This window comes from Borostomias antarcticus, assembly GCF_949987555.1.
Source record: "Borostomias antarcticus genome assembly, chromosome: 10".
NCBI classification, from domain to species: domain Eukaryota; kingdom Metazoa; phylum Chordata; class Actinopteri; order Stomiiformes; family Stomiidae; genus Borostomias; species Borostomias antarcticus.
Window position 1 is genome coordinate 19,760,297 of NC_140243.1, and position 12,276 is coordinate 19,772,572.

A 12,276-nucleotide genomic window follows, 5' to 3' on the forward strand; every position below is an offset into this window, starting at 1 on the left:
CGACAGGGCTCCGAGGGATGTGGTGCGGACAAAATTCCGCTCCGCTGGACGTCCGTATGCGTTCAAAAAATGTAACTCATCCGGCAAATCCCAGTCCGGCAGTACGACCGGAAAATAGCATTGCTATGGTTTTGGTAAACAATGGTGTGTGTAAACAATCATAGATCGCTTTCTTGTCACTTTACTTGAATAATTTAATGTTATAAACTATATCGTTTTCCAAACAGAATTAACAAGCCCATGTGATCTAGTGAAGCACGTTGTCAATATAACGAATATAACCAGACAATCTAGCCAGCATAGAGCCGGCTTCGGCTATGGCTAGTTAGCTTAAGTTAGCTATAAGCTTCGTAGATTTGTCAAACTTAATAAATACGACACACACACAACCCAAAGCTGTCAAAATAGTTCAATTTTGGTGTAACTAAGATAGCTGGGTAATAAAATATTTTTTCCACAGACACATTTTGCTACAAAGTCTGTAACCTTTTAATATAGTTTGGCAAATTTGTACCACTTCGATGTCCGCCATGATTGTTGACAGATTTACTGGCTGCTCGGTGACGTCGACACCTGACATATCGTCCGAAAGGTTTTGGGATGGTGTACGGTGGTACGGGGTGTCCACCAGAGTGCGGATTGCGAAAACCGGAGTAATTTTTCCGCAATGGTGTAAAGGTGGCTTTATGGTGCTGAATACCAAACTACTCCTTTAAGCATGTACAAATACTCAGATACTCCTGAGGTAGCATTCGTAAGATCTGTCCCATGAATGACAAGAATCGTGACCTATTCAGTCCCCTGATATAACTAGCGCAAATGGCTGGAAGTTGTATGTATTTATTGAATCAATATTTATCAAAATGGGATTAGCACTATATAGGACCAGATAAATTATGTAATAAACATGACCCCTGCAGGTCTGGATACTGAACAGTCTGGACACACTGTCAGCATTGAGCGCTTCTGCCACCTGCTGGTGAAACTTTCTTACTACAACAGAACCCTGAAACCAGCCCTGGGTTCACGCCTACCACCGTCCCCTTCCATGATCACTGGTATGTAGGCCTAGGACTATTTTACTGCTTGATATTCCAATGTCCATAATTCAGATAATCGTGTTAAAATGTAAGTAATTCTAAGATACTAGCAACACCTATGAATGGGGGTAATGTAGGGCTGTGTGTGTTTGTGTGTGTGTGTGTGTGTGTGTGTGTGTGTGTGTGTGTGTGTGTGTGTGTGTGTGTGTGTGTGTGTGTGTGTGTGTGTGTGTGTGTGTGTGTGTGTGTGTTGGGGGGGGTTGCGGATGTAGGCTAGTGATGCTCTTTCCCGCGGCTGGGGTCTGCAGTCTTTGGTCTCAACTAAAGTTCAGGTCATTATTCTCTCTGCTGCCATTCATCCCGGGTCCCGTTAGCTCATTGTTATTCTGCCTGAGTGAGAGAGGGAGGGAGAGAGAGAGAGGGAGAGAGAGAGAGTGGGGGAGAGAGAGAGAGGGAGAGAGAGAGAGAGAGAGAGAGAGAGAGGGAGGGAGGGGAGAGAGAGAGGGAGAGGGGATAGCCCAGTGAAAGAGAGAGAACATTGTCAGAGGAGGCGAGAGTGGTGGATAGAATGGGCTTGTGAGGTTTTCTGACCGTGGGTTGCTTGCTGCTGCAGCGTCCAGGCCCGGTTTCCCGGTTTTGTTGGCGGTGGGTTTTCTGGCCGGGGTGTGCGCGTGAAGGCATGTTGTTAATCGGCTCAACAATGAGGAGAGGTACAGAACGGCACCAAAAATCTGACCCCGATTCGTGTGAGTAAAGAAAGTGAAAGAGGGAGAGAGAGAGAGAGAGAGCGAGAGAGAGAGCGAGAGAGAGAGAGAGAGAGGCAGAAAGGGAAAGGAGAGAAGAGAAAGGGACCAGGGGGAGGAAAAGGGGGTGGAGGGGACTGAGATTTAGTGCACTGGCGGATGAAACAACCCCCCACTAACGAAGGAAAGTAGGCTAATACAGAAAAGAGGGGGTGTTCATAAACACTCGGGAGCCACACGGGACCTTTGTCTTCAGGGCTTCAACAATGAGCTCGAGAAAGGTAAGATTCGAGGCTACTTTGTATCAACTATAAGTTTATGTAGGACTTAGTTGTGTCGTATTGAGATTAACAGGTGGTGCTGAGCGGCATCGACAGATGATTCTGACTTTTTGTTGCCAGCTGAACTGTGCGCCCACATTTCCCCAAAATGAAATTACTTTTGTGGGGTTTATTTCGGGGGTTTATGCCATAGCCTATTTGCTTTTCTTGCAGCTTTAAACAGCTTACATTCACTCGTGGCCAATGTTTTATTGTTTTAGACTAAAACCTTTTCTTTAAGTTGCCTATAAATCATAGGCTATATGCTACTAGGCCCACATAAGTGGATAGCAGGGTGGGGGTCTGAGACACTAATATCCTACATGAAAGGTGGATGGGGATGTATTTAAGAAAATTCTTATATTTTTTCATGCACATTGTGTGTTCAGGATAAATCGTGTTTCCCTTGTATTGGGCTGTAGATCATGTTTGGAACACTGTATTCAACCAAACTTAATTCAAACTCATCATTCAAATGTATTGATGATGTTTGGAACACTGTATTTAAAACAAGCTTCATTCAAACTCATTCAAACGTATTTGATGACCAATTGAACCTAAGAACTTGGCTCTAAGAAAATCAAAATGTACCCTATATCAATGTTTAGGGGAGACCTTATCTCACCTTTTACTGAACCCTAACGCTCCCAGTGTGATCCTAAAGACGGATAACCAACAGCTCCATCAGTTTGGCAACACTGGTCTACCGTATACCCCAACACTGAAACCCTAACTGATAGTGGGGGGGGGGTGGTCATCCTTCAGGGAAGGTGGCCCCAATGAGTTGAGGTCTGGGAATGTTTTCTTTGTGTCCTGCTCCATTACTGGATATGGGTCAAAGTTTTCCTCGTAATCTCGCTGTGATAACAAAGGAACGCTGTGAGGAAAACCCAGTTGAGTGAGAGATTTGCCGTTTAATCCGGCCTGGAATTCCTCTGGCCTGCATCACTTGTCTTGATCGGTCAGGAAGACGAGACGGCCGCGTGTTTACTCAGCATCCCGACACTTGGGCCCGGGTTTGGAAAAGTCCATTGTTCTGGTTTGAGGTGGCAGAACTCGTCTTGGCACAATCCGTCAGCTGTCATTTGTCTTGAAACGGGATCCTGACGAAATAACACAAACGCAAGAGCCTCGGCTGCATTAGCGCTGCTGCCTTGAGTTAAAACAGAGGGCTGTCTGTCCGTCTAGAGTTAGGAGAAGTGCACTGGTGAATATTGTGTAGTGGTGAATATTGTGCAGTGGTGAATATTGTTCACCATGTTTATAGTGTCTTCCAGGATACAGAGGCTCTTCACATGCTGCCTGACGCCCTAGTGCCTCTCATGCAAAGTAGCTGGATCTACACACATGCCCTCACTGACTACAGAAGGCCCACACATCCTTTATTTAAGCATCCACACAACATCCTGTGTGTGTGTGTGTGTGTGTGTGTGTGTGTGTGTGTGTGTGCTGTGTGTGTATGTGTGCCTCTGTAGGTTCTACATTGTGTCATGAATTCATTCAATCGATGACGTGCGCAGGTCAGATATTTGGGGGGTCAAACTGAGTCAGACAGGCTGATATTGAGATGATGATATTTGATCCAGATCTTGTTCTAGACGGTGGGTTCAAGGCAACAAAGCATTACTGTATTGTGTACATGCTTAATCAAATCAAATCAAACTTTATTGATACAGTAACACAATGTGCTTTACAGTAAAGAGGAAAAAAGGCATTTATATATAGGCTACTCACCCTCACACTAATGCAGACAAAGAATCGCAGATTACACCAATGGTGCAACCAATCAGGATGAGCCAGGGTAATTTGCATAGCTCTAGCATCTCTGTCAACTGGACGAGAAGACATGAACCATCTTTGGTGGTTGGGCATGAGTTCTCATTGTTTTCAGATTTACAACACTGTATTTTCTCTGTCTGCGTTTCGGTCCACCTGTTAGTGACCTGCAAATTTGTGAAGTGTTCCATTATTCGGTCTGCCTGTAATGCCCTCTTTCCATCGCATGGTACCAGGTCAACTTGATTCAACCTGATTCGACTGTACTTGCTATGCTTTTCCCCACAGCGCTTTCCACCGCAAGGAGCATCCCCCTAAATGTAGCGGGTCGTCATAGCAACGCCGTGTGACGTCATATAGAGGGTATTTCCCAAATCACTTCCTTGTTTGACTGCTGCCTAGCGCGATCGGGAGCTTCCCAAATGGAAGAAATACCACACTTATAAACACAAAACGTTTCCTAGATCAATCTTATAAGATATCCACTGGAAAAAATACATTTTCCCAAAGACAGAAACATGAGGATGATGAGTTCTATTTCGTATTTCATATATACATAGATACATACATACACACACACACACATACATACATACTGTACATACATATATACATGCACACCTCCACAACACTCAGGAACGCTCAGGCACTGTTATAGAGTCAGTGAAGCAGGCTGGTAGTCAGCGAGAGACAATTCTCTCTGACCGGTCAGTGGTCTGCTGGTGTTTACACGTCACCACCGCAGCTCGCTGTGGCTCTCTTGGAACCTCGAAGGAGCAGGTCCTAAAAAAGACACGCTTCACCTCACCTCTACAGGCCTTGTACGTGGTGGAAAAGCCCAAAAAAGCAAGTAGAGTAGAATCGAGTCGGTACTTTTTTGTGCGGTGGAAATGGAGCATTAGTGACCTGTAAATTCGTGAAGCGTTCCACCTTTTGGTCGGCCTGGTAGTGACCTGGTGTGGCATACTGCGCCTGTGCATCACAAGAAGTCCCTCGCAAAGCGTTTCTCACAGGGTGTCTGACTGACTGACTGACCTGAACCGGTAGTGGACAGACCATGGCTCGCGAAAAAACAGCTCCCCCCTTTGAGCCAATATGGTTGAAACTATGGTTGAAGAGTCCATGACGACTTGTTCATCTCCAGGGGATTCAAGTCTGCTGGTGTGACGCCTAAGGCCCCGCCCAGGAGGAGGAAGAGGAAGGACCGCACCTGTACAACAAACACACCCACCACACACCAGCACCATGTCTCGCACCGAAGAGGTCAACAAGATGACAGAAAATGTGTATAAGGTATTGTGTGTGTGTGTGTGTGTGTGTGTGTGTGTGTGTGTGTGTGTGTGTGTGTGTGTGTGTGTGTGTGTGTGTGTGTGACTGACTGTATGGGTGGGTGGGTATGTGGGAGGGGTACTTATCTGTGTCTCTATGCATGAGAGAGGCTGTCTCCAACAATTGAACTGTGTGTGAGTGCAGTCAGGCGAGTGCCCTATTTTATGCCTTTGTAGAAGTGATCTGTTACCAACGATCTCAACAGAAGGGTTTGTATTGATAGGGAAGGGAGGCTCAGTGACTCTGCAGTCATTGCCTTAAAAAACAGCCTTGAGAATGCGTTTCCAAAAAATGTATTGCATTCCACTATTGCTTTCACCTATCCAGGTGTGTGGATATCAGTGAATGAGGGCACACCATCCTGGGATGAGACGCAGCCCTAGTGGGAAAGACCATCCTCCTCCGGCCTTATGGGCCCCGGTTGTATCTAATGATGCTCTTTCTCTGGTTCAGGGGATACTGGACCAGTTCAACCCCAGTCTGAAGAACTTTGTGACCATGGGGAAGCATTATGAGAAAGCCCTGACGGGTGAGTTACCACACATCTTCTGTCTCTGTCATCTGTACGGCCTGGAGTTAAGAGGGTTGATGGCCAGAGGGGGTCGGTTCAACTCGCTGGGGTTGTTAAAACGTCTGCTAGCTCAGTTGGTGGTTTACGTATGATGGAGAATCCATCCATGTAAATGTGGATAACGTGCATCCATTCACCAACATAGTGTGGCATTCAGTGGCCATGTTTGTACTCTGCGTTTGAGCGCTGGTTCCTGAGGGCGAGAGAGTGCCCCTGGCACGGGATCGGCATTCCAAGAGGAGCCAGGCCCCAATCTGCGCCGGGCAGGATAGAGGGTCTTTTGTCACCTCGCTAAAACACGTTCCCGTCCTCAGGGGTGACGGTGGCTGCCAAGGGCTACTTCGACGCTTTGGTGAAGCTGGGAGAACTAGCCAGCGACAGCCAGGGGTCCAAGGAACTGGGTGAGTCCGATGGGGGGGGGGGGGCTGAGAAAGTCCGGGGGGGAGGGAATGGAGGGGAAGAGTGAGAACGGATGTGTGGAGAAAGGCAAGTTAGTGGGGAAAGAGAGAAGAGTAGAAAATGTGTGTGAGTTAGTGGGAGGGGGAGAGAGAAAGGAGAGAGAGAGAGAGCATGAGAGAACGGGGTGGAGGGAGAGAGGAGGGAGAGAGAGAGAGAGAACGGGGTGGAGGGAGAGGGAGAGAGGAGGGTCATTGTTGGGAGATTAACAACACCACATGATCTCATTGTAATGCTGAAAACAGTGGGGGAGGCAGCCCAGGGGGAGGGAGGCAGGGAGGGAGGCAGGGAGGGAGGGAGGAAGAGATGCCAGACAGACACCACAAACTGCTGTGTTGTAGGAGGGAGGGAGGGAGGGAGGGATGGAGGGAGAGAAACACCCTGGTTCCACCTCAGTGGCAGGCGCACAGCTGATAGCCATGTCCAGCAGAGAGGTTTAGGCCTGGACTACGCTACTGCGTTTTTCTGCATTTTCTCTGAAAAAGACCTACGTTTAACGCCTAGCAATTAAACTACCCCGGCCAAAACGAACCTCGAACCCGGAGGCCTTAGGATACGACCGAAGCTGTGTTCTATAATAGGCAGATCTGGAGGCTTTAGAAAAAAACTATAGGAATAGTTCATATCAATTTGGAAATAAGAATAACAGGAGTCACACAACAACAGCCAAGCGGATAATAATGTGTAATTTCGCATGTAATCGCAGATAGTTTTCCCCGTTCTAAAATATAGCCATAACAAACGCAGTAGTGTAATCCAGGCCTCAGTCAATTACAGTACAATAACAGCTTCTGATAAGTGCTGCTATTACATCATACTTTAGTGAACATTCAATTACACAAGTCTATTACACTGTTGTTGCTGCTCAGATTCCCTTCCAAGGCTCAGTACCCCAGTAAATCTCCTTTTCCTACTGCATAGATGTTTACTGTTCTAATCCATATTTGCTTGATTGCAATATTTTGTAGTGTAATCAGAAATGGCCGAGTGCATAATCCCCTTCTGAAGCCTGTGCCCCTGTTTCTGTGTTCTCTGATGGTCATTTTAGGAGACACACTGTTTCAGATGGCTGAGGTACACAGGCAGATCCAGGTGCAACTGGAAGACGTGGTATGTACAGTTGTGCGTGCATTTGTGTGTGTGTGTGTTAATTTGGAAAGTTCTATGATTGATTGATTGATTGATTGATTGATTGTCTAAGTGTTTATCGTCTACAGTTGAAGCTGTTCCATTCTGAGCTGCTGTCCCAGTTGGAACAGAAGCTAGAGTTGGACATAAAATACCTCACAGTGAGTTCATACACATTTGTCGCCTTTAAATTACGGTCCGTCGTTTCCTTATTTGAACCCTTTTTGACGGCTCAGCAATCTCTCATCTCAGGCCACGCTGAAGAAGTACCAGACGGAGCGCAAGTCAAAGGTGGAGTCGATCGAGCGCTGCCAATCCCAGCTGAAGAAGCTCCGCAGGAAGAGCCAGGGCAGTCGCCACCCCAACAAGTACGGAGACAGAGAGATGCAGGTAACGGGTCCTGGGCAGGTCTGTCCCCCGGTCAAATGGTTATAACCTTTTGTTCAAATTCACCCTCCTTCTAACTTCTCCCTCCTTCTAACTTCTCTGTGACTTTCCGTCAAAATCCTTCACTTAAAACCCTTCTTCCACCAAGGACCTTATTTCTGGTTTGCAGCCAAATCAGCTGATCCAGATCGTAGTTTATTCTGATTTATAGTGGCCCAGTTTTCCTACAAACAGGCAAGTACTTACTTGGACTTGTGAGTACACCTACCTGACTGTGTCTTTTAAGGCCTAGTAATGCTGAGTAAGGTGGTCTAGACTGAGGCTGAGGTTTCTGAGGTAATGCCACGCGGTTTCCGTGTGTCTAAACCGTTTTATGTGCGTCTTACTGTATATACTCAAGAGAAGACTGTATATACTCAAGAGAAGACTGTATATACTCAAGAGAAGACTGTATATACTCAAGAGAAGACTGTATATACTCAAGAGAAGTATAATTTGCAATCTGGATCTCGTTATCATTGTTCCGCAGACAGGATATGACGTCACTTCTTCTACTTCTGCCGTGCCTTTCTCCTCACAGCGTGCCGTAAAGGTCATTCCGCTCATTCTGCCGCAGGGTGCGTATGTTTACGGTGACCTCTCTCTCCCCTCTCTCTCTCAGTACGTGGAACTGATGAGCCGTCGCCAGGGTGAGCTGGACACGCTTGTTGCCGTGGGATACCGTTCGGCGTTGACGGAGGAGAGGAGGCGGTACTGTTTCCTGGTGGACAGACAATGCGCCGTCACCAAGCTGCTCATCAACTACCACTGCAAGGTACCGGTCAGCCGAAACCACACCCACGACCGTAGCCATTTCCTCCTATTGGACAGGGTGCGCTACCCGAATTGTCCAATCAGAGAACTACACACTTCTTCTTCTTCTTCTTGTTCCGTAACCAAGGTGAGAGAGCTTCTCTCCCAGAAGCTGTCGTCGTGGCAACAGTCATGCTCCCAGCCCACGCGCCTGCCGGAGCGGGCGCTGAACCTGCTGCGTCACACCGCCCCCCCGGGCCCCGGGGCTGCTGGGATAGCTGAGCTCCTCCGCCACGCCAAGCCGGGCGCCGCGCAGCCAGAGCAGGTGAGGATGGGAGACGGCTGAGCGCCACAGAGGATAGTTTGTTTGTTTGTTTGTTTGTTTTGGTTATTCAGTTCAAAAGTTTCAGCCAGCCTTTCTAGCTTTTCCCCTCATTCTCTCTCTCTCTCTCCTCCTCTCTCTCTCCCTCTCTCTCTCTCTACCCTCTCTCTCCCTCTCTCTCTATCTCTCCCCTCTCTCTCTCTCTCTCTCTCTCCCCTCTCTCTTTCTCTCTCTCTCTCTCTCTCTCTCTCTCTCAGAGACTCTCTATCCAGGAGGTCCCTCCCCTGTTGAACGGAGACTCCGTTGGGCGCTCCCAGCAACAACAACAACAACAACAACAGCAGCAGCGCCCTGCCCCCCCCTCCTCCTCCCAGAATGACCCCCCTACGACCCCCCAGGGCTCCCCGGGCCCCCAGGCCTTCCGTTCCCTCGCCGGCCCCGCGGGAGATTCCTCCCCCCGGCACGCCAGCACGCCCCTCAGCGCCGCGGCAGGCCCTGCCCCCGGCAACGCCAACGCTAGCCCGGTCCCGTCCACAGCCGCCTCGTCCTCCTCCGGGGTGTCCGGTCAGTCCCAGCAGAGTCCTCTCCTCCTGGCCGCTGGTACGTCCAACCTGTCCCCCAGCCTCATCCCCTCCATGGTGCTGTCCCTCAGCCAAGTGTCCCCGGTGTCCCACAGTTCCCTGCAGGGTCTCGCCCTCCCCCTGTCCCAGACCGCCCCCCCCCACAGCCCCCCGCTGCCCCACAGCGCCCCCCTCTCCCGGGCCATGACCCCTGTGACCTCGCTGCTCCAGCAGGGGGCCCTCGGAGGAGGAAGCGCCGCGTCTTCCACCCGCAACCCCTCGCCGGCCGAAGCGTACGCCACGTCCACACTGCCGCTGCCCAGGAGGCCGGCCAGCGAGGCGCGGACGGGGGGGTTTGTGGGTAAGTCGTTGTCATGGGGCGTCCATCTTCCCGAACGGGGACTAGTGTCTCCGGGGGGGTGCACGAGTCAGAGATAACCCCTCCTCCTGTTCTCCTCCCAGGCTCCACCCTGCCCCGAGTGCTCCCACTCTCCGGGCCGACCCGTGTGGAGGCCATGTTTGCCCACAGCCCCGGGGGGGCGGAGGGGGGCGGAGTGGTCGGGTCCTGCTTACTTCACTTCCTGCCTGGCGATGGTATCTCCCTCCTGATCTCCGAGCCCAGAGATGGCTGGCACTACGGCCAGAATGAGCGGACGGGACGGTAAGTTACACACACACACACACACACACACACACACACACACACACGCACACACACCAGAAGATATACTAGCACATGCTCCATGATTCCTAGATCCTAGTCTCTCTTTTATCTTTTATCTCTCTTGTCTGTACTGTATGTCTCATCTCTTCAAGACGTACTACCATGATTCTCCCTCTTAAGCACCTATTGTAGTTTAGATTTCTATTCTTGCACTTTGCCTTCAGCACTAGATTATGCTCTTTGTCACTTGTTTTAGAAAGGAGATGCACTTGTGAGTTCTGGCAAGAAGAAGTACATTCGCTTTTCCTACGTTATATATAATTATTGTAAGTCACTTTGGATAAAAGTGTTTGCTAAATGACTGTAATGTACTGTATGATCATGTAACAATCTCCTGGTCTCTTTACAGGAAAGGCTGGTTCCCTTTCTCCTACACTCAGCCCTACCCCAACACCCTGGACAGTCTGGACAGCAGGTCTGTCCCCATAGACACACGCATGTTATTATCATCATCATCACCGCTGGTAACGGGGAGGTGTGGGCGTTTGAGGGGGAGGATGAGTATTGGCGGTGTAACTGTAGATCCTTCCTCTCTGGTCTCCTCCCTTCCTTGTATTGACAGCCATCTGACAGTCCATCAGGCAATAGCTACGTGTCGACACACAGGCTGTGATAACTTTGGCCGATTCGCTGAAAGCTGAGAAGCGTTGACAGAGATACTCCCTTCCTTCTCTCCTCCCGTACGTCACTTTCACTGTGGCGGAACAATGTGGATGTGTTGACGCTGGACAAGCACACTCCAGGGACTGAGCGATGACCCCTCTTATTTTCTTTCCAGCTGCACTGGTTCTTTTACCAGCTCAATCTCCTTGGAAGTTCTTTGCTTCCCAAAATCAACAGTGTCGTCCGTGAATTGACGTTGGCACCGATCCCCCCCACCCCACCCCTTCATTTTCCACCCGATGTTCAGCCGGAGTGGCTCATAGATATTTTAACTTCCTCTCTTTTCCAACCTTCCTCCCCCTCCTCCCTCCTCCAGCTCCCTGCTCCTGTCCAAAGCCAACAGCACCAGCACCGGCCAGCTAGACAAGCTGGTGTCCCCGGCCCTGACCCCGGAGTCCGAGGAGGAGCGGGCCTTCCCCCCCCAGAGGGTCAGCACCTTCCGGCCACGCCCCTACAGCATGGCCGACACCAACCAGGTCAGCCTGAGGCCCAAGGGCTCGGGTCCAGGGTTGGAGTGGACAGGGTCTGCTGACCGACCCACTCTGTCGATGCTAATGCAAGAGGTATAAGCGACTTCAAATCCTAGAAGTTTACAACATGAGACTCAATGGGTTTGTCACATCGTTGTCTCTCTTGCGTTACAGCTCTCCTCAGAGTTTGTCTCTCCGCCCCCCTCCCCAACCAGGTAAACGTGTCCATCAGCAACAGAATCAGAAGGATTTTACTTCAAAGTCATGTTGGCCAATAAGGGCCAAATCCTTGTTATAACAGAGACGTACTACAGGAATGTGTAAACACTATCATGGCTTACATATGCAACTCCCCCCCTCACAGGACAAATCCGTTTGCCCATGTCCGACTCAGGAGAACGGTGACCAACGACCGGTCTGCGCCCATCATTGAGTAGCACCTCCCACAAGAGGGAGGAGCCAGTGGAGCGTCACTGGAACTTTCTGATGTATTCTAATTTTGTTCTCAGAGGTCAGTTGCTGTATTGAGCCTGAACACTGACGTGAACTTGTTTGCTCATGTCGATTAATTTTGATTGGTTTTAAGATGCCCTCTTATCAGCCTATTGTATATTGAGTGTTAAAGGGTGCCATAGGCTCTTCATGATTACAGTGCATTTTTTCTACATTTGAGAAGTTCACTTCTAAACATAGACATGTGGCTTAGTTCCGGCCCATATATGGCCCAGAATCATTACACATCCGCTTGCTATCTAGGATAGAGAGCCAATGGCATATTATGTTTTTCCAATTAATTAATTAATTAATTAATTAATTAATTAATTAATTAATAAATCATAAAGAAACCAATACAGTGATTCCTAGTGGTAAAGGCTTGTAATTGATTCCCCGTTTGTGCCTGTAAGAACATTTTATATTTTTAGTGAACTATCATAGTCATTCTTGATGATTCATACTAGGCTGATTAATTGTGGATATTGATGATGACGACTTTC

At 49.0% G+C, this 12,276-nt stretch overlaps 1 protein-coding gene across 1 annotated transcript; it reads left to right on the forward strand.

Annotated features, from left to right (window-relative positions):
* Positions 1–5,124: 5,124 nt before the first annotated feature.
* On the forward strand, positions 5,125–11,718 carry LOC311313931 (BAR/IMD domain-containing adapter protein 2; the record flags this gene model as incomplete). Its single annotated transcript, XM_084444183.1, has 14 exons — positions 5,125–5,172; positions 5,662–5,737; positions 6,094–6,180; positions 7,284–7,345; positions 7,453–7,524; positions 7,616–7,753; positions 8,412–8,564; positions 8,691–8,867; positions 9,122–9,785; positions 9,887–10,085; positions 10,498–10,563; positions 11,128–11,374; positions 11,456–11,496; positions 11,646–11,718. 14 exons carry the CDS (start codon positions 5,125–5,127, stop codon positions 11,716–11,718), a joined length of 2,103 nt encoding a protein of 700 aa, XP_084300309.1.
* Between the last annotated feature and the right edge of the window lie 558 nt (positions 11,719–12,276).